Genomic DNA, 21,538 nt, shown 5'->3' on the forward strand with positions numbered 1-21,538 from the left:
TGTCCCTTTATGAGGTAATAACTCAGGAACGCTTCAACGGATCCTAGCGGTTCTGAGATTGTTTTTTCGTGACATATTGGGCTTCATGTTAGTGGTAAATTTAGGTCAATAAATTCTGCGTTTATTTGTGATAAAAATGGAAATTTGGCGAAAATTTCGCAATTTTCACATTTTGAATTTTTATTCTGTTAAACCAGAGAGTTATGTAATAAATAACATTTCCCACATGTATACTTTACATCAGCACAATTTTGGAAACAACATTTTTTTTTGCTAGGAAGTTATAAGGGTTAAAATTTGACCAGCGATTTCTCATTTTTACAACGAAATTTACAAAACCATTTTTTTTAGGGACCACCTCACATTTGAAGTCAGTTTGAGGGGTCTATATGGCTGAAAATACCCAAAAGTGACACCATTCTAAAAACTGCACCCCTCAAGGTACTCAAAACCACATTCAAGAAGTTTATTAACCCTTCAGGTGCTTCACAGCAGCAGAAGCAACATGGAAGGAAAAAATGAACATTTAACATTTTAGTCACAAAAATTATCTTTTAGCAACAATTTTTTTATTTTCCCAATGGTAAAAGGAGAAACTGAACCACGAAAGTTGTTGTCCAATTTGTCCTGAGTATGCTGATACCTCATATGTGGGGGTAAACCACTGTTTGGGCGCACGGCAGGGCTTGGAAGGGAAGGAGCGCCATTTGACTTTTTGAATGAAAAATTGGCTCCACTCTTTAGCGGACACCATGTCACGTTTGGAGAGCCCCCGTGTGCCTAAAAATTGGCGCTCCCCCACAAGTGACCCCATTTTGGAAACTAGACCCCCCAAGGAACTTATCTAGATGCCTAGTGAGCACTTTAAACCCTCAGGTGCTTCACAAATTGATCTGTAAAAATGAAAAAGTACTTTTTTTTCACAAAAAAATTATTTTCGCCTCAATTTTTTCATTTTCCCATGGGCAATAGGATAAAATGGATCATAAAATTTGTTGGGCAATTTCTCCCGAGTACGCCGATACCTCATAAGTGGGGGTAAACCACTGTTTAGGCACACGGCAGGGCTCGGAAGGGAAGGCGCGCCATTTGACTTTTTGAATGGAAAATTAGCTCCAATTGTTAGCGGACACCATGTCGCGTTTGGAGAGCCCCTGTGTGCCTAAACATTGGAGCTCCCCCACAAGTGACCCCATTTTGGAAACTAGACCCCCAAAGGAACTAATCTAGATGTGTGGTGAGGACTTTGAACCCCCAAGTGCTTCACAATAGTTTATAATGCAGAGCCATGAAAATAATAAATACGTTTTCTTTCCTCAAAAATAATTATTTAGCCCAGAATTTTTTAATTTAAAAACAACTAGACCCCCCAAGGAACTTATCTAGATATGTGGTGAGCACTTTGAACCCCCAAGTGCTTCATAGAAGTTTATAATGCAGAGCCGTGAAAATAAAAAAATCATTTTTTCTTTCCTCAAAAATGATGTTTTAGCAAGCAATTTTTTATTTTCACAAGGGTAACAGGAGAAATTGGACCCCAGTAATTGTTGCGCAGTTTATCCTGAGTATGCTGGTACCCCATATGTGGGGGTAAACCACTGTTTGGGCACACGTCGGGGCTCGGAATTGAGGGAGCACCATTTGACTTTTTGAATACGAGATTGGCTGGAATCAATGGTGGCGCCATGTTGCCTTTGGAGACCCCTGATGTGCCTAAACAGTGGAAACCCCTCAATTCTACCTCCAACACTAACCCCCCCCACACCCCTAACCCTAATTCCAACCCTAACCCTAAGGCTATGTGCCCACGTTGCGGATTCGTGTGAGATTTTTCAGCATCATTTTTGAAAATCCGCCGGTAAAAGGCACTGCGTTTTACCTGCGGATTTTCCGCGGATTTCCAGTGTTTTTTGTGCGGATTTCACCTGCGGATTCCTATTGAGGAACAGGTGTAAAACGCTCCGGAATCCGCACAAAGAATTGACATGCTGCGGAAAATACAACGCAGCGTTTCCACGCGGTATTTTCCGCACCATGGGCACAGCGGATTTGGTTTTCCATAGGTTTACATGGTACTGTAAACCTGATGGAACACTGCTGCGAATCCGCAGCGGCCAATCCGCTGCGGATCCGCAGCCAAATCCGCACCGTGTGCACATAGCCTAATTCTAAAGGTATGTGCACACGCTGCGGAAAACGCTGCGGATCCGCAGCAGTTTCCCATGAGTTTACAGTTCAATGTAAACCTATGGGAAACAAAAATCGCTGTAAACATTCCGCAGCATGTCACTTCTTTGTGCGGATTCCGCAGCGGTTTTACAACTGCTCAAATAGAAAATTGCAGTTGTAAAACCGCAGTGAAATGCGCAGAAAAAACGCGGTAAATCCGCAGCGGTTTAGCATTGCGGATTTATCAAATCCGCAGCAGAAAAATCCGCAGAGGACCAGAATACGTGTGCACATACCGAAACCCTAACCCTAACCCTAGCCCTAACCCTAACCCTTAGCCCTAACCCTAACCCTATTCTAACATTAGTGGGAAAAAAAAAAATTCTTTATTTTTTTATTGTCCCTACCTATGGGGGTGACAAAGGTAGGTTTTTTTTTATTTTGATCACTGTGATAGATTATATCTCAGTGATCAAAATGCAAAATACATTTTGGAAGATGGCGGCGCCCAGGGAGAAGACGGACGGACCCCGGCAGGATCGGTAAGTATGATGGGGTGGGGGGTAGCACGGGGGGGTGGAACGGATCACGGGGGGGGGGGGTGGAACGGAGCACGGGGGGTGGATCGGAGCGCGCGCGGGGGGGTGATTGGAGCACGGGGGGGGGTGATTGGAGCACGGGGGGGGGGGGTGATTGGAGCACGGGGGGGGGGGTGATTGGAGCACGGGGGGAGCGGACAAGAGCACGGAGGGAGCAGAGCACAGGACGGAGGGGAGCCGGAGCAGTGTACCGGACAGATCGGAGGGCTGGGGGGGGCGATCGGTGGGGTGGGGGCACATTAGTGTTTCCAGCCATGGCCGATGATATTGCAGCATCGGCCATGGCTGGATTGTAATATTTCACCAGTTATAATAGGTGAAATATTACAAATCGCTCTGATTGGCTGTTGAAAGTGAAACTGCCAATCAGAGCGATCGTAGCCACGGGGGGGTGAAGCCACCCCCCCTGGGCTAAACTACCACTCCCCCTGTCCCTGCAGATCGGGTGAAATGGGAGTTAACCCTTTCACCCGATCTGCAGGGACGCGATCTTTCCATGACGCCACATAGGCGTCATGGGTCGGATTGGCACCGACTTTCATAACGCCTACGTGGCGTCATGGGTCGGGAAGGGGTTAAAGCTCATGGCACTGTGGCTCACCTCCCTAGATGTGGACGGAAAAGAAAAATTGACAAGAGATTTCTGTTCAAATAATTTTTATTATAACTTTGAAATGTAATATTAGCATGTGGAAATAATCATATAGTCAGCTCGCAAGGGAATAAGGGTAAGGAGAGGGAGGGAGGTAGGGGAGATGGGTTTGGGGAATGGTAACCTGTGATCATACTTATTCAAATAATTTTATTATATCTTTGAAATTTAATATTAGCATGTGGAGTCAGCTCACAAGGGAATAGGGGAAGGAGAGGGAAGGAGGTAGGGGGGGGGGGTGGGTTTGGGGAAAGGTAAAAACAACATTGTGGACACGCTGTCCATTTTAAACAAAATTTGATAATAATCAACAATTTTTAACAGATTAACATATAGTAACATATAATAGCATATAATAATAGCAAAGAGCATATAATAAGTCGTAATAACCTCACAGGTATGTAGAAGCCATCATCTTTCCTTTAATGCGCTAGATTGGAGTTTACCTCAACCCATTTCTTCCATTTCCTATCATGTTTCGTATAGTAATTATTTACCATTGCGAAGTTTTCTTCGTATGTCTTGTGTAAGTTAATTTGGTCTATAATTTCAGTAAAAGCCGGTAAAGTCGGATTCTTCCAATGGAAAGCTATGATTTGTTTGACCACAAGGCAGATATGGATGATAAGAGATCTCACATTTGTGTCTATTTTTTCCCAGTTCAGGGACAACAAGGCCATTGCAGGGGTAACTATAATATTACCTGGTAAAAATTTGTTAATTAATTTTATGGCTTGCCTCCATAAGGGTTTTACCCGGGAGCATGACCAAAACACATGTAGCAAACTTCCACGCTCTCCATATTCTCTCCAGCATAATGGAGATCCTCCTGACGGCAGATGAGAAAGGCGAGCCGGAGTATAGTACCATCTTGTTATTATTTTATAATAGGCCTCTTTCAGTGTCATGCAGATGTTTGATGCATAAGTAAAGTGGATTGCATTTTCCCACTGTTCTGGAGTGAACGTTACATTCAGATCCCCTTCCCATTTTATCATATGAGCTAACTTATTGAATTGTGTGTCATTGTTAAACCACCGATATATTTGCTTGTTATTCCAAAATAAATTGTGTGTGGGATTTTTTAGTAAATTAATAGTTGCTTCAGATATTTTTGGTTTGTTTGTAATGAATTTTTGAACTTGGTCCTTTAGTACCATGTAAGGGAAAAAGGCTGAGGAGGGTATTTTAAATTTTTGTTTAATAGAGCTGAAGGTGAGAAATTTAACCCCATCATGGATATCATTTAATTTTTGAATCCCATTGTCTCTCCATATGGGGGAGGGGTTACTATTTTGGGTAAGCATGATAATCTCTATAGGGGTATTTTGGAGGAGGATTTTCCTGTTGGAGCCTCTCTTTCGTTTGGCCAATTTATTCCAGGCATATATAATGGGAGAAAAGATAGGGTGATGGGCGTATGCCTTATAAGGTCTGTTGAGAATATGGTCAAAAATCAATTCTTTGGGAGATTTCCTATGGTTAAGTTCAATTTCAAGGTCAAGCCAATTCGGAGGATCTTCTTTCATGAACCAATTCTGGCTTTGTTTTATTAAATTCGATAGATATAAAGCTGTAATGTTTGGTAAGCCTATGCCCCCAAATTCCTTGCATTTATATAGAATGTTTGTGGAAATGCGGGCCCTTTTTTTATTCCAAATAAACGTATTTATTGTTGATTGGAAGCTAGTCAGGTAGGAAGTGTTGATTTTTAGGGGAAGTGTTCTCAGTATATAAGAGATTTTTTGGACAATAAAAATTTTAGTTGCCAATACTCTGCCCCACCATGAGAGCTCTTTTGTACCGAGGAAACCCAGGTCCTTGTTTATATTTTCCAAGAGTTTGTTCAAGTTCTTCTTCATTAATGTGTCTAAGTTTTTTGAAATGATTATACCTAGATAGTCTAGGTCTCCTTCCGACCAACTGAATGAAACTATATCTTTTATTTTCTTTGTTTCTAATTCCGTCAAGTAAAATGGCAATATTTTGGATTTATTTTCGTTTATCTTAAAAAGGGTAATAGTTGAAAAAAATTGAAGGGTTTTTTGTAGCTCCGAAACTGATTCATAGGGGTCCGTCAGGGTAAATATCATGTCGTCGGCAAAGAGCCCTATCTTATAATGGCGTGTTCGCGTTTGTAGTCCTTTTATGGAATTATTTTGCCTAATTGATTGCGCCAGTGGTTCCATTGATAAAATAAAAAGCAGCGGAGATAAACGGCACCCTTGTCTTGTACCATTTGAAATGTTAAATGGCGTAGAGGAGTAGTTGTTTGCATAAATTTTGGCTGTTGGTTTTGAATAGAGTGCCATTACGCTGTTGATATAGTTTTCATTAAACCCAAATTTTTGAAGTACTGATGTTAAATAAAGCCAATTTAATCGGTCAAAAGCCTTTTCGGCGTCTAGAGTAATAATTACAGATGGCACTTTAGAGGAATGAATCAATTTAATTGAGTTGATAAGTCTTCTAGTACCATCTGGCGCTTGACGACCTGTTATAAAACCCATTTGGTCCCCATGAACCAATAACGGCAAATAGGATTTGAGCCTATTTGCAATTAGCTTGGAGTAAATTTTCAGATCTGTTTTGAAATTGGCCTGTAATTATTAACAAGGGTTAAGTCCGAATTGTGTTTGGGAATTAAAATAATTGTCGATTCTAACATTTCTGCTGGGAATTTACCTGAGGAACTAGCTATATTAAAAAGGTTTTGTAGATGTGGGGAGAGTAATTTGGTGAAGGTTTTATAATATTCGTTTCCGAAACCATCAGGGCCTGGCGATTTAAAGTCCTTGAGTTGAAGAATGGTTCTTTCTATTTCTTCTAGGGAAAAAGGGGAGGTTAGGTTTTCTAAATCATCAAGGGTCAATTTTGGAAGGCTAATTGAGGTCAAAAATTTTTCAATGTCAAAAACATTGGGAAGTGGGGTGGAGGGTTGGGAATGTAAATTATACAATTTGCTGTAATAATCTGCGAAGGAGTTGGCTATATCTTGGGGATGAGATACCGTTGTACCATTTTTTGTTTGTATTTTGGTGATCCTGTTTGCTTGTCTTACTTTTTTCATTCTATTAATCATGTAACGCGTTGGCTTATTAATTGAGGAATATTGCTTCATTTTGGAAATTTTGACCATGGTGTGGAATGATGAAAATATGATTTTCTTAAGCTCCTGCCTGAGGTTCAGTAGCTCTATTTTAATTTGAGTAGACGGGGGGTTTAAACTTAGTTGTTCGTTTTCTTTGTCTTTTATTTTATTTTGAATGTCTTCAATCTGAATTCTAAGCAACCTTTTCCTTTTTGCAGAGATTTGGATCATGATACCCCTCATGACTGCCTTATGGGCACACCAATGGGTGAAAGGGGATGTTTCAGTAGGTGAATTCTCTGTGAAATAATTTGTTAGTGATTTTTCTAATATTGGTCTATGGTCAGGGTGGTGTAGTAGGTTAGCGTCACATTTCCATAGTGAATTTTTATTAACCGAGTGGCCATTTGGATTTCTGCTGAAACTGGGGAGTGGTCCGAGAATGTTTTCCTTTCTATTGTGATTCTATAGATTTTAGGGAGCGTAAAAATGTCCGATAAGATTAAATCGATTCGTGACGCTGATTGATGAGGGTCAGAGAAATGGGTGTATTCAATTGAAGTGGTGTTTAGACACCGAAAGATGTCAAATAATTCATTTTGGTGTATCCAATTGTCTAAAGAATGTGGTCGGTATCTATTTGGGGTGGAGGAATCCATATTTGCATTTGGTACCAAATTAAAGTCTCCCAACCAAATCATGGCACCTCTCTTGATTGACGTTACTTTTTTATTTACTTTGTTCAGAAAACCTATTTGACCTGTGTTGGGGGCGTAAATATTGATGATTGTGCAAATCTGGTTATTCAAGGAACAAACAAGAATATGAAACCTCCCTTTAGCATCCTTTGATCTCCTCTAGAAATTCAAATGAGATAGTTCCTTTAACGATTGTGACCACACCGGCTTTCCTTTTTGTGTTGTCCGACTTGTAAATATGTGGGAAATTTTTATGCAAAAATTTTGGGTTGTCTGAGTGTTTAAATTTGGATTCCTGTAAACAAATTATATCGGCATGGCTTTTGGATAGTTCTCTCCAAAGGGTGTGTCTTTTGTGTGGACTATTTAAGCCTCTAACATTGTACGATAATATCTTTAAACTCATTGTGTAGCAGCAAACCTGTGAGGATTAAGAAATCAATATACATTAAGTAAGAGTAAGAACAATAAACAATAAACTGTAATGTCCACTTGAAGTGGTCCACTACGGTGAACCTGACTTCACCTGTTGGGGGAAAAGTTCTGGTTACTAGCTCCCAAGCAACACCTTCTTGGTTGTTGAACTTATACCCATGTAACATTAACAAGAACGACCAAAAATAGGTATTAGCTTCTTATCGGGATAGTTTCCCATTTAAGTAAACAATAAACTTGAACAAAAACTCTTCATGTTTTACCATTAGAGTCAAGGCGATCCTTATGTCGTGGTTGAAGAGGAATACTGATGGAGTGCAAGAAGTCTCTGCCTTCTTCTGGAGAATTAAGAACGATAAAGTTGCCTTTGTAGTTGACTATTAACTTGAGTGGGAATCCCCACTTATAGGAGATTTCATTGTCCCTGAGAGGTATGGTAATGCTTTGAAAAGTTTTCCTCCCTTCAATCGTTTCTTTGGAGAGGTCAGCATATATTTTTAGTTTTTCAAATGGCTCAGGGAAATGTTTATTTTCTCTAAAGTAATTTTGGATTCTTTCTTTTGTTTTGAAGAAGTGCACTCTCATGAGTGTGTCTCTGGGTAGGTCTTTAGGGATGGTGGGTGGTTTTCGCAGCCTATGTATTCTGTCAATTTCTAGCTCTTGCTCCGTTAGGGAGGGAATAATTTTCCTGAATAATTTTTTGGTAAATTCCTCCAGTTTGTTTGGGCCTGTGGTCTCGGGGATGCCCCTAATTTTAATATTGTTTCTGCGATTTCGATCTTCTGAATCCGCTACTTTGAGCTTCAGCTTGTGCAACTCTTTTGTGATGTCTTTATTTATTTTAGAGGTTAGATCTGGCCTCTCTTCTATTTTTTTAATTCTGTCCTCAAACCCGTCCATCCTTTTGCTGAGGAGGGACAATGAGTCTTCTAGCAATTTATTTTGTTTATCAAATTTTTAATTCATACTATTTTCGAATTTGTCCATTTTCCCTGTCAATTTAGATATAAGAATCCCCACAGAATTCAGGTAAAATCCCTGGGTGTCGTCTATGTTTGGGTTACTTATTTTTTGCTTGGATTTAGCTGGACTCAAGTTAGGAGAGGTTTCTGAGACCTCGTCAGATGAGTCATGTGGAGTAGTGTATTTTTCGGCTATAACCTCTGGAATTTTCCTCTTTAAAGAGGTAGATGAATCCATCTCTATCATAGTAGTGGGGGAGGATTGTTTTACTTCATTTTGGTTAGAGAGTTTTTCGTGGTCTGAATCTTCCTCATCTTTTAGTGGGGACCTGGACCTATTGGGACTTGTTTTAGTTATCAAGTCTTTTGATGTATTTTGCCCTACCCCTTTAAATTTTTGGGCTTTTTGAGAATTATATAAGGCCATGTTTGAGAATTGGGGTTTGGCCGAGGATTTACTCATAATTATCCCCGATCCGTGCTCTAGAATTCAGATAGTAGTAACTAAGGCTACGTTCAGATTAGCGTTGCGCGCCGCTGCGTCGGCGACGCAACGCACGACGCACGAAAAAACGCGTGCAAACGCACGCAAAAACGCTGCGTTTTGCGACGCGTGCGTCGTTTTTTGACGAAAATCGGACGCAAGAAAAATGCAACTTGTTGCATTTTCTTGCGTCCGACGCTAGTGTCAAAAACGACGCACGTGTCGGAAAACGCAACAAGAAAAACGCATGCGTCCCCCATGTTAAACATAGGGGCGCATGACGCGTGCGTCGCCGCTGCGTCGCCCGACGCAGCGTCGGGAAACGCTAATCTGAACGTAGCCTTAGACAGGCACAGAATAGGGTAGGAGGGTTGCCCACACTCTAAATCTCCCAGCAAAGTTGGAGTTATATAGAATGATTTATATGTTGTCGTGGAAGAATTTTAGGGAAGATTCATCAGAATTCTCTACTGGTAACTCTGAAGTAAGAGACAAAGGGTTGCTTATTAGAATAACCCTAAGAATATAATTTAGGAGAGAGAAGGTACTATATAGGCAGGCAGTAGTTATGACTATGCAGAGATGCAGAGGGGTGTGTAAACTAATACTATTCACCTGGGTTTGATCCTACCAGAGAAATTAGGTTATAGCTCTTTTGCATTAAAAGCCCTTCAGGCTCCTAACTAGTCGTCAGCAGGATTAGTTGTGTTGTAGTCTCCTCTTCTTGCTAGTGGATCTGGCAGGGTCTTCAAAGCCAATGGCGTTAATCTCTCTACTTCCTGTGATGCAGCATCCAGCATAAGCTGGAACTCACCACCTCCAGAAATGGCGCTGAAGCAGTCCGGCCAGCTGTCTAAGTCCTCAGCTTGTGTTGCAGCGTTGTCGTCTTCTGGTGCAGGGACTTTCCCAGCCAGGAGCTGGAACTTACCGCCGATTAGATTTGCAGCTGATCGGGTCCAGCTTGTGTTGTCCGGCGCAGCTTTAACAGGAGCCGGTCGTGTGTGTCGCCTGGTCCGCCGCTGGCCACCAATAAAATGGCGGCGTCTTCTGTTTTCTCCTATGATGCGAAGTCCAGGGGAGTGTCGGAGGTGGCGAGAAGCGCTGTCCGTCACTTCACCGGATCCTCCCTGAATCCTTAATTGTTCTTTTCTGCCTCCGCCTTTCAGACCGGGGAGGCTTGGTGCTGTATAGAGATGGGCAGGGCGGTAAATACTCCTATTGTGTCAGATGACGATTTTCTAAGATGGCACCCGGAGAGCTGGTACTTCTCTAATTAGCCGGGCCGGTGTCGGGGTGAAGGTAATAAACTCTGTGACCCGTTAATTCCGAGGGTTCTTCTGTTGTCAGGTGGGTTATCACAGTACTGGGTGGACCAGTTGAGGAATCACAGTCAATTTAACAGGGAGAAAACCGGCAGGAAAAACAGCTGAGGATTCCTGTCACAAAGATTGACAGGCCTCAAAATGTTGACAGGGATTTCTCTCAGAAGAAACAATTAAGTCACAAATTTAGGCTCTCTGTTATCCTAGAGAGATACTGGGAACATATCCTCGATTATTTTTACCAAAGGATGCTGTTTTTCCACGGTTTGAGTTGATTTCAGACGATGTCACTCAGGAGCTTAGGCACCGCACACCTTACACCATTGCTGCCTAGGCCACGCCCCCTTGACAAGAGATTTCAACGAAACTTTGTGCGGATGTTGGATAAAGAACCTCGACTAACATCCAAACAGGTTCAAGCTGCCCTGCTGTCCGAGGGTACAACAGTGTCAACCCGCACTATCCGTCGGCGTCTGAATGAAAAGGGACTGTATGGTAGGAGACCCAGGAAGACCCCACTTCTTACCCCGAGACATAAAAAAGCCAGGCTGGAGTTTGCCAAAACTTACCTGAAAAAGCCTAAAACGTTTTGGAAGAATGTTCTCTGGTCAGATGAGACAAAAGTAGAGCTTTTTGGGCAAAGGCATCAACATAGAGTCTACAGGAGAAAAAAAGAGGCATTCAAAGAAAAAAACATGGTCCCTACAGTCAAACATGGCGTAGGTTCCCTGATGTTTTGGGGTTGCTTTGCTGCCTCTGGCACTGGACTGCTTGACCGTGTGCATGGCATTATGAAGTCTGAAGACTACCAACAAATTTTGCAGCATAATGTAGGGCCCTGTGTGAGAAAGCTGGGTCTTCCAGCAGGACAATGACCCAAAACACACTTCAAAAAGCACTAGAAAATGGTTTGAGAGGAAGCACTGGAGACTTCTAAGGTGGCCAGCAATGAGTCCAGACCTGAATCCCATAGAACACCTGTGGAGAGATCTAAAAATGGCAGTTTGGAGAAGGCACCCTTCAAATATCAGGGACCTGGAGCAGTTTGCCAAAGAAGAATGGTCTAAAATTCCAGCAGAGCATTTTAAGAAACTCATTGATGGTTACCGGAAGCGGTTGGTCGCAGTTATTTTGGCTAAAGGTTGTGCAACCAAGTATTACGCTGAGGGTGCCAATACTTTTGTCTGGCCCATTTTTGGACTTTTGTGTGAAATGATTAATGTTTTGCTTCATTCTCTTTTGTGTTTTTTCATTTAAGACAAATTAAATGAAGATAATAATACTAAAGAATTTGTGTTTGCAATCATTTTCAGGAAGAAACTGAGTATTATCTGACAGAATTGCAGGGGTGTCAATACTTTTGGCCACAACTGTAATAGTAAGGCCGATGTTTATTAATGAACAATATGTTTTAATTTTGAAAAAAAAAAATGGTGTGGGCTCCCTGCGCAATTTTCTGTGCCAGAAAGGGAAAGCCGATGGCCGGGGGGCCAATATTTGTAGCCTGGGAAGGGGTTAATACCCATGGAGTTTCCCAAGTTATGATTATCAGCCCACAGCTGTCTGCATAGCCTTTACAAGCTATTAAAATAGGGGGACCCCCCCAAAAAAAAATGACGTGGGGTCCCCCTGTATTTTATCGCCAGAAAGGCTACGCAGACAGCTGCAGGCTCATATTCATAGCCTTGGAAGGGGCCAAGGATATTGGGCTCCCCCTGGCTACAAATACCACCTCCCAAGCACCCCAGAAATTCCGGCACTTAGCCTCTCTCATCCCACTGCCCTGTAGAGGAGGCATATGGGGTAATAAGGGGTTAATATCACCTTGCTATTGTAAGGTGACATTAAGCCTGGTTAGTAATGGAAAGTTGTCAATAAGGCACCTATTACTACTAATGCTATAGTAGTGATAGTTAAAAAAAGACACAGCCAGAAAACAGTATTTTAATATTCTTAATTTCACCATACTTACAACCACGCCTAATTCCTGTGATGCCCTCGATCGCCTGCAAAAAAGAAAAAATAATAAACCAACCATATACTCCCTGTTCGACGCAGTCCTATTAATTGAGTGTCCCACGACGATCTCCCCTATAGAGCTGTCACATCAGGAGATATGGCAGCTCTATAGACCTTGAGTGACAAACTGACAGGAGACAATGGCTCCAGCAGTGTATCACTGAAGAGGTTACTTTAGTTCATTGCCCTCACTTTACGGCACTGCTGTGTGATTATTTTCCCACACAGCTGTGCTGCAAGTGACCCTATGAACTATACTGTATTCACAGCGGCGGAGGGATACAGTGCGGAAGGATACCTTCCGTCATTGTATCACGGGGCCCCTGGAGAGCGGTCGCATCAGCTGATGTGACAGCTCTCCACTGGAGATCTTCGTGGGACAATCGTATTAATTGGATTACGGCGGACACAGGGAGTATATTGTTGGTTTATTATGTTAATTTTTTTTTTCAGGTGAGCGAGGGCTTCGGGGATTAGGTGTAGATGGTGAGTATGAACTATATATGTACTGTATGTGGTGTTTGTTTTTTGTTTTGTTTTTTACATTCAACACATGATGGGACCACTACTGTCCCATCATTGGCTAATGTGTCAATCACTTTAGCAGGCATAGCCGTTGGGTCCTGTAGTCCCATCGGACGATGCACACGTACACGTGTGTACACACACACACACACACACACACACACACCACACCACACCACACCACACCACACCACACCACACCACACCACACCACACACACACACACACCCCACACCCCACACCACACACCACACACCACACACCACACACACACACACACACACACACACACACACACACACACACACACACACACACACACACACCCCCGCACCCCCCCACACACACACACAAGACACGCACACAGTCACCGCTCACACACTTCCCTCCTCCCGGGATGCAGCGTTTATTTGCGGGTGCTCTGTCTGCGGAGCCAGGACACGATGCCGGAGATCGCTGTATGCGTTCTGGGCTCACGCATACTGCGATCTCTACCGAGATCTCCTGGGCCACAATTCTCATCCCCTTATGCCTAACTCGGCGCTCAGTTAAGGCGTTATCCGAGCTTGCTCAGGTGGTAACCGAGTATCGTCAGCGTGCTCGAATAACATGTTCCCAGTCCCCACAGCTGTTTGACAGCCACAACACATGCAGGGATTGCATACATACAGGCAATCCTTGCATGTGTTGTGGCTGTCAAACAGCCGCGAAACATGCAGCTCCTTAAGGCTACGTTCACATTAGCGTTTTGCGTGTTTGCGTCGGGCGACGCAGCTGCGACGCATGTGTCATGCGCCCCTATATTTAACATGGGGGACGCATGGACATGCGGTGTGCTGCGTTGTGCGACGCATGTGTTTTTTTTGCCGCAAGCGTCGGGCGCAGAAAACGCAACAAGTTGCATTTTTCTTGCGTCCAAATTTCGGCAAAAAACGACGCATGCGTCGCAAAACGCAGCGTTTTTGCGTGCGTTTTGGTGTGTTTTTATTTGCGTTGTGCGTTGCGTCGCCGACGCAGCGGCGCACAACGCAAATGTGAACGTAGCCTAACCGAGCACATTCACTCATCACTAATCCCCACCAATCGTGAACCACTCCATTTGTTTGCGTGGTATTGCAGTTCAAGTAAAGGGAGTTCAAGTGCAACTAAGCAGTCAAATGACCAGTTGTGGCGCAGTAAATAAGGTACTGTATGGTAAAATAAGAAGCCTCCAGCACTGTCCCTGTTGTTCTAGTGCATAGCGAGCAGAATGTGCCCAGAATAACTAATTACAAATTTTTTTTTTTTTTTTACATATTGTGATCACTTCCAGTTTACACCTCATGGCTTAATTGTTGTAGTATTAGTGAAAAAAAAATATTTTTTTTAATTTTCAGCTCTGATGCAGTTTTATCATTTCATGACCAAGAAAGTAATGAGTATGTTCTGGCCAAGTGCACACAGCCGTACGACTTCAAGCGGATGAAAACGTTGAGTCCTGAGTGGGATGAACAAATCATTTTTATGGAGAAGTTCACACACTTCTTGCACATAAAGGAAGACAGCCCGAATGTTATCATCTTCTTTGAGGTAGAAATGTCTATGGATCAATGCAAAAAATGATTTGACCTATTTTGGAGCTTCTTTGGCACATTCTAAGGGCCACAATTTTTTCTTTTTTCCCCCGTTGACATAACTTTGCGATGTCTTGTTTTTTTATATTGCATGACAAATTGACAAGCTGTAGTTTTTTATTGCAAGTTTTTTTGATAGTCATGGCCAAATTTGTTCCAGAAAATGAAGTATTTCTCCTAGAAAATTATTGCGTTTGGTTATAAACATGTATACTACTTTTTCTGAAACAATTTCAAGGGTGCCAACACTTTCAGCCATGACTGTGTGTGTCTTCTATAAATAATGTAATGATATAACATTATTTTATGTCCTATTTGTCTTGGTGGGTGACTTGATAAATTAATATTAATTATAATATGCAAATCACCTATAAACACATTTTGTATGTGGAAGCCTGCAGAATTGTAAATGCTCTGAATTATAATATCCAGATTCACAGTGACCGCTTATAAGAAAAGTAGATCAACAAAGGTCCAAAAGTGGAAATGTACTATAATTATACTAGATGGTGGCCCGATTCTAACGCATCGGGTATTCTAGAATATGCATGTCCACGTAGTATATTGCCCAACCACGTAGTATATTGCCCAGTCACGTACTATATTGCCCAGTCACGTAGTATATTGCCCAACCACGTAGTATATTGCCCAGCCACGTAGTATATTGCCCAGTCACGTAGTATATTGCCCAGTCACGTAGTATATTGCCCAGAGACGTAGTATATTGCCCAGAGACGTAGTATATTGCCCAGAGACGTAGTATATTGCCCAGAGACGTAGTATATTGCCCAGTCACGTAGTATATTGCACAGCGACGTAGTATATTGCACAGCCACGTATGTAACAGGTTAAAAAATAAAAAAGAAACATATACTCACCATCCAAAGAGCCCGTTGTAGTTCCGGCGCTTGTGTGCGGTGCACCCGGCAGCTTCCGGTCCCAGGGATGGTATGAGCGCAGGACCTGTGATGACGTCGCGGTCACATGACCGTGACATCATGGAAGGTCCTTCTCCCATAGCATCTTTGGAAGCGGAAGCTGCCGCTTGCAGTGCCGAGGAGAGGATGCGACGGCGGAGGGTGAGAATAAGGTTTTTTTGTTTTTTTTTTGATTATTATTATTTTTAACATTAGATCATACGCAGCATCAATAGTAAAAAGTTGGTCACACAGGGTTAATAGCTGTGTAACCGGAGTGCGTTATACCGCGGTCCGGTAACGCTGGCATTAACCCTGTGTGAGGGCTGACTGGAGGGGAGGATGGAGCGGGCACTGACTGACTGCGGGGCGGAAAGAGCGGCCATATTGCCGCCGGACTGCGGCCGTCGCTGATTGGTCGTGGCAATGGTCGTGGGCGTTTTGCCACGACCAATCAGCGACTTGGATTCCATGACAGACAGAGGCCGCGACCAATTAATATCTGTGACAGACAGACAGACAGAAAGACAGAAGTAACCCTTAGACAATTATATAGTAGATATAAGAAGTGATTTACATTGTTTTTCTATTATATAACACTAGCGAAAAAAGGGGAGTATCGACACCAAAATATGATAAAAAGGATATACAACTTTTATTAATAAATACATATACAACAAAATAACATATACATAACACAAACATGGGGGACTATGACAACTCCACCATGCGAGTAAGAGGGAAAAACCAACCGGTACACAAATGGTAAGGTGTGCCAGCACCTATACGACCTGGGTATATAGTTCGCCGAATACCAAACAAGTCAGGGTTTCCAGGAATATAAAACAATATGTTTTCCTTTCAATATCATATTGGCACTATCTCCAATTCTCTCATGTACTCCCAAGTACGATGTCATATCAAGAAACGGAGACCTCGGAACTTACCCATCATAAGTCTGTGCTGGCGTAGCCTTACCACGACCCCTGACGCGCGTTTCGCGTTGATCGCTTCTTCAAAGGGGAAGTGTGACCTATGTCTCACTCATGTTGCGCTATTTAAGGGATGTCAGCACCTGAGTGTAATTAGCGCGTGTGTGCCCGAGATCCCTCCACACATAAAAAAGTGCGAACTCCATATGCGTCAATGGTGCGGCGCTCATGGGGGCGGGAAAGCACGCCAATGGTACCAATATCCATCCGCGCCGCACCTGTTTAGACGCCATAGAGAAGAAGCAGTGTGGGACAGATCGGGCCGCGCACGCGCACCACTCACGCCGAGAAACCGGAAGTGCATCATCGCTGGGGGCCGGAGCTTCCCATACCATGGTCGCGGACCTACAGCGCCTGCGTATACACCCTACGTCATGTCCCACAATCAACAAAGAATGTTGCCATAGTTTTAGGAAATCGCACCTGCGCATAACCATAGTAGCCGGGTCCAAGAACCGGAAATGCGTCATCGGTAAAGACCAGAGATTCCAATACTATAGTCTCAGACCTACAGCGCCTGCGTATCGGCCATACATCATGTCATGCAGTCAACACATAGTGTTGCCAAGGTCAAGGGAAACACATCTGCGCATGACAATAGTAGTCGGGTCTCAAAAGCAAGAATTCCTAATTACGTGCGTATCACTCATATGTGACACATCTATTCTGCTGCTTTTGCCCTTAAACTATGCAGAGCGAAGTGTCTCTGTAGTTTCGACTAGTAAACAGGTATGTATTTAACCTTCACCTTACTCCCACCGATCGTATCCAAAGATCACCGGTTCCTCCATCTATATATAAGTAAGTCAGACAGACAGTTCTACGGCACTATGACTCTAGAGTTCCATAAATACCTGGCTTTTCAAGATTGTCATCATAAGCGACACTCTTTCATTGTGGATGACACATAAATTCAGATCTCCCGACATGGCTCGTAGCAGGACCATTCAGATCAAAAATATGCGATACATTAAATATATGTTCTAATACCAAATTCCATTATAAATAGGACCCATCAAAAAGGAAAAAACACACGGAAGGACAAAAAAATACCAAACAAGAGGCATCGAGTGTACCTCTTTATGTGCCTAAGGATGCAGAAAGTGCATTCACGGAGTTGTGTAAGCGTGTTTGTAACACCTAGTGAGCAGAGACCCCCTCGACTAGATAAATAAAGGGGACTTATATCCAAGTGCGCAGGAAAAGAGCCCCTACATACCGTGCTATCATGTATTATATAAACACCGACTTCAAGGTCGGTTAGACCCCCACATCAGAGGGGATTTAGTGAAAGCTAAAACTAATTAGCATGTCAAAAATGACTGCACCATAACATATAAAATACTTAAAAACTACACAAAGTGCACAAAACAAGTGTCCAAAGAAGTCCATAGGACCCACGTAAACCACAAGTCTCCCCATGTAGATTCCTTCTTGACTCGTCCGGATCATGGCCCGCAAGGACATACGCCATCGATGTCTTGAACTTTGATCCGTCCTCGAAGATCTTGATAGCTGAGATCCAATAGTGACAGCGCACGATGTACGTATCATGCGTGAGAAAAACGAATACTACTATAGAAACATAAAACTAAAAAAGAGAGACAAAGAAACACAGGATTAAAATCATACCATAATTCCAAAATCTATTCCATAAAAAGTCCTCACAAATGAATCCGCACACGGACAAGGGTGTGGAGAACAGGGGAAACCTCACAAAAATGGAGCAAAGGATACTGTTTCATTTAGCCCTCTTGGAGTTACTGTGTCTAAGGTAATTATCCACCTACACTCACGTTGGGCAAGAATCTGTTTGAGGTCACCACCTCTAATGCCCCCGTGAATGTGGTCAATGCCTCTTACACTCAACCCCTTAGGATTACATCCGTGCCGTTCCCGGAAATGTCTGGGAAGGGTCTTCAGGGTTGATACATCTTGTATGTCCTTAGCGGCTATGATATCGCGGACATGCTCGCGTGTCCTAATCCTAAGTTCTCTAGATGTGAGACCCACGTATATGAGGGAGCAGGGACAGATGGCATAATAGATCACATGAGATGTTTTACAAGAGATATACTCTCTAATTTCAAATTCCCTGCTCCCATCCGATGACTTGAAGGTCCCACATCTAGTGATGTTAGGACACGCGACGCATGAACCGCAGGGAAAACAACCTTTCCTCTTACCACCTGAATTAAAAATCCCAGATTGTTTCGCCACATAATGGCTATTCACCAAAGTGTCCCTCAAGTTTTTACTGCGTTTTTGTATCATTACTGGGGACTCTGATAGGTGAGTAGCCAAGATGTTGTCGCTACGTAGAACCGACCAATGTTTTTGCAAGACCTCACGAATTCTGTCCCATTGACAGTTGGACGTTGATATATAACTCAGCCTATAGTCATTATTACTGGTAGTTCTTTTTCCAGATGGCCTGAGAAGATCATTTCTCCTCATAGCTCGTGCACGTCTATATCCCATTTTGATGCAACGGTTGCTGTACCCCCTGGCCTTGAACCTATCGGAAAGGACAGCCGACTGCTTTTCGAAACGTACATCCGTAGAACACACCCGCCTGTTCCTGAGGTATTGCCCAACTGGGATGGCTTTGATAGTGGAATAGCTGTGGGCCGAGGACGCATGCAGGAGAGAATTAACAGAAGTATCTTTTCTGTATAAATCCGTTTCTAAACTCCCATCCTCCCCGACCCACAAGCTAATATCCAGAAAATCGACATGTTTATGATGGTACTGAAAAGTAAATTTCAAATTAAATTCATTATTGTTAATTTGTTGCATAAAGTCTAATAGGCTGGCTTCGCTACCCTCCCAAAACATCAGGACATCATCAATGTAGCGAAACCAGCCTATTATTGGGTCGGCGGCCTGTGCCCCGTCGCCGTGGAAAACCTGCCTCTCCCAGAAACCGAGAAACAGGTTTGCATACGACGGCGCACAGGCCGCGCCCATCGCGGTACCCTGCGTTTGAAGAAAAAAACGATCTTTAAATACAAAAAAATTATGTGTTAACGCAAATTCCAACAAATCCAAAATAAAATCCAAAAAATGCCCATCCCAGTTGGTTTCCCTCAGGAAGAAGCGGGCGGCCCTAAGTCCATCAACATGTCTGATCGATGTGTACAGTGACTCAATATCAATGGTCACTAATAAGATTCCATCGTCAACTGTAATGCCATCGATTTTAGTTAGCATATCCATTGTGTCTCTGACATAGGAGGGGAGCGTCTCCACCAAAGGTTTAAGATGAAAGTCAATAAATTTACAGATGTTTTCGCTCAACCCTCCTATGCCAGAGACTATGGGTCGACCAGGGGGGTTCACAGCGTCCTTATGCACCTTTGGTAAAAGGTAGAATGTAGCTACCTTGGGATATTTCGGTAAGAGTGCATCAAAAGATTTTTTGGGGATAATCCCTGACTCATAGGCATTGGTCAAAATCAACTCCAACTCCGTATAAAACCCCTGCATAGGATTACCAGATAAAATCTGGTATGTCTCCTTATTTCTCAGTTGTCGTAAAGCCTCTTTTTCGTACTTCTCTACTGGCCAAACCACGACATTCCCCCCCTTGTCTGCAGGCTTAATAACCACCGAATCCATAGACTGCAATTCTCTCAAAGCTTTTCTTTGTCTAGATGTTAAATTATCATTCTGTATGTTTTGGGGTATTTTCTTGAGATCTGCAGTCACCAGTCTACAAAAAATGTCGACCGGCGGGCATATAGACAAAGGGGGGAATGCCGCCGATCTAGGTTTAATAGAGGATGGAATAGTACCTGGATGTTTAGTTTGTTGTTCATTGAGTAGGTCTTCCAGATCTACTAAGGCCTGTTGTTCAATAAATTCAGGAAGTGAGGCAGTTTGGTGGTATAATTTCTTAAAAATAAGTTTGCGACAAAACAGATGAACATCCTTCAGGGCTGTAAAGAAATCAAAGCCATTACGTGGTACAAAATTAAGGCCCAATTTCAGCACATCACATTGTGTTTCTGACAGGGGAATTGAAGAAAGATTAATTACCTCAAGATTGCTGTTTTTAGCTTTGCGTTCATATTGAGGGGAGGGTTTCTGCTTCCTTTTCTTATTGCCCTGATGGCTTCTTAGATAATGCGTATTACGAATTATAGTATTTTCCATGTTACCCACCCCTCCCGAGGCAGTACTTGATCCGCCAGCTGATGTAAGGGAGGACATAGAACCCGATCTGGATCGTGTGATGGGGCGGCGATTAGCCCATTTACTTCTCCATCTATAGACTCTATTCTCTTGATAATCAAGGTTGTCTCTCTGTAGCTTTTTGGCTTTGAAAGCTCCAATCTCCTGTTCCCACTTAGAAAAATCTTTCTCCAGATCTGTGTTTAATTTTTCTAAGGCATCCGGGGTTAAATCTCCTTTGATCTTCACCTGAATATTATCAATATCCTTCTCTAATTCCTCTACTTTAGCTGCATCAAATTTCATCAGCAGCTCCATAAACCCACGGGAACATTTAGTTGCCAACTCCTCCCACTCTTTTTTAAAAAGATCATCTTCTACCTCGAAGGATGGAAATATTTGGATGCGGAGACCCCTGGGAATTAGGCCTCGTGTAAGATACTGCCCCAGAGAGGCCCTGTTCCACCACAACCTTGTCCGCTTGTGCAACAGACTTTTCAATTTAGTGATTTGTTCTTTGGAATCTCGGGTACATAAATCTGAAATACCGGTCGGATCCTCTTTAAAAACATCATTCAAACGGGACAACCACGTTTGATCTCGGGCACGGAAGTCCATCTGCTTAAGATTGGATACTGTGAAAGACACAGACAAAATGTAGACTAAAACGGTAATCTTTAAGCTTATCATACAATAAGTGGCCGAGAGCATGGTCATAATCCACCAAAGAAAACGCTCTCCCAAATATCAAACCATAAAGGTCATATGCACAGGAGTGTCGCTCCTAAATATAAGTATATAACACTAGCGAAAAAAGGGGAGTATCGACACCAAAATATGATAAAAAGGATATACAACTTTTATTAATAAATACATATACAACA

General features: G+C 42.8%; 1 protein-coding gene across 4 annotated transcripts in view; it reads left to right on the plus strand.

Moving 5' to 3' along the window:
- The window catches only part of AHI1 (Abelson helper integration site 1), a 372,368-nt gene that overhangs the window by 39,088 nt on the left and 311,742 nt on the right, over positions 1-21,538 (plus strand). For all 4 annotated transcript variants that reach the window (XM_069725981.1, XM_069725982.1, XM_069725980.1 and 1 more), the window contains exon 7: positions 14,333-14,525. In XM_069725981.1, the coding sequence (XP_069582082.1) occupies positions 14,333-14,525 (193 nt within the window). The remainder of the gene's footprint in view (positions 1-14,332; positions 14,526-21,538) is intronic.

Source organism: Ranitomeya imitator, chromosome 5, assembly GCF_032444005.1.
Source record: "Ranitomeya imitator isolate aRanImi1 chromosome 5, aRanImi1.pri, whole genome shotgun sequence".
NCBI lineage: Eukaryota > Metazoa > Chordata > Amphibia > Anura > Dendrobatidae > Ranitomeya > Ranitomeya imitator.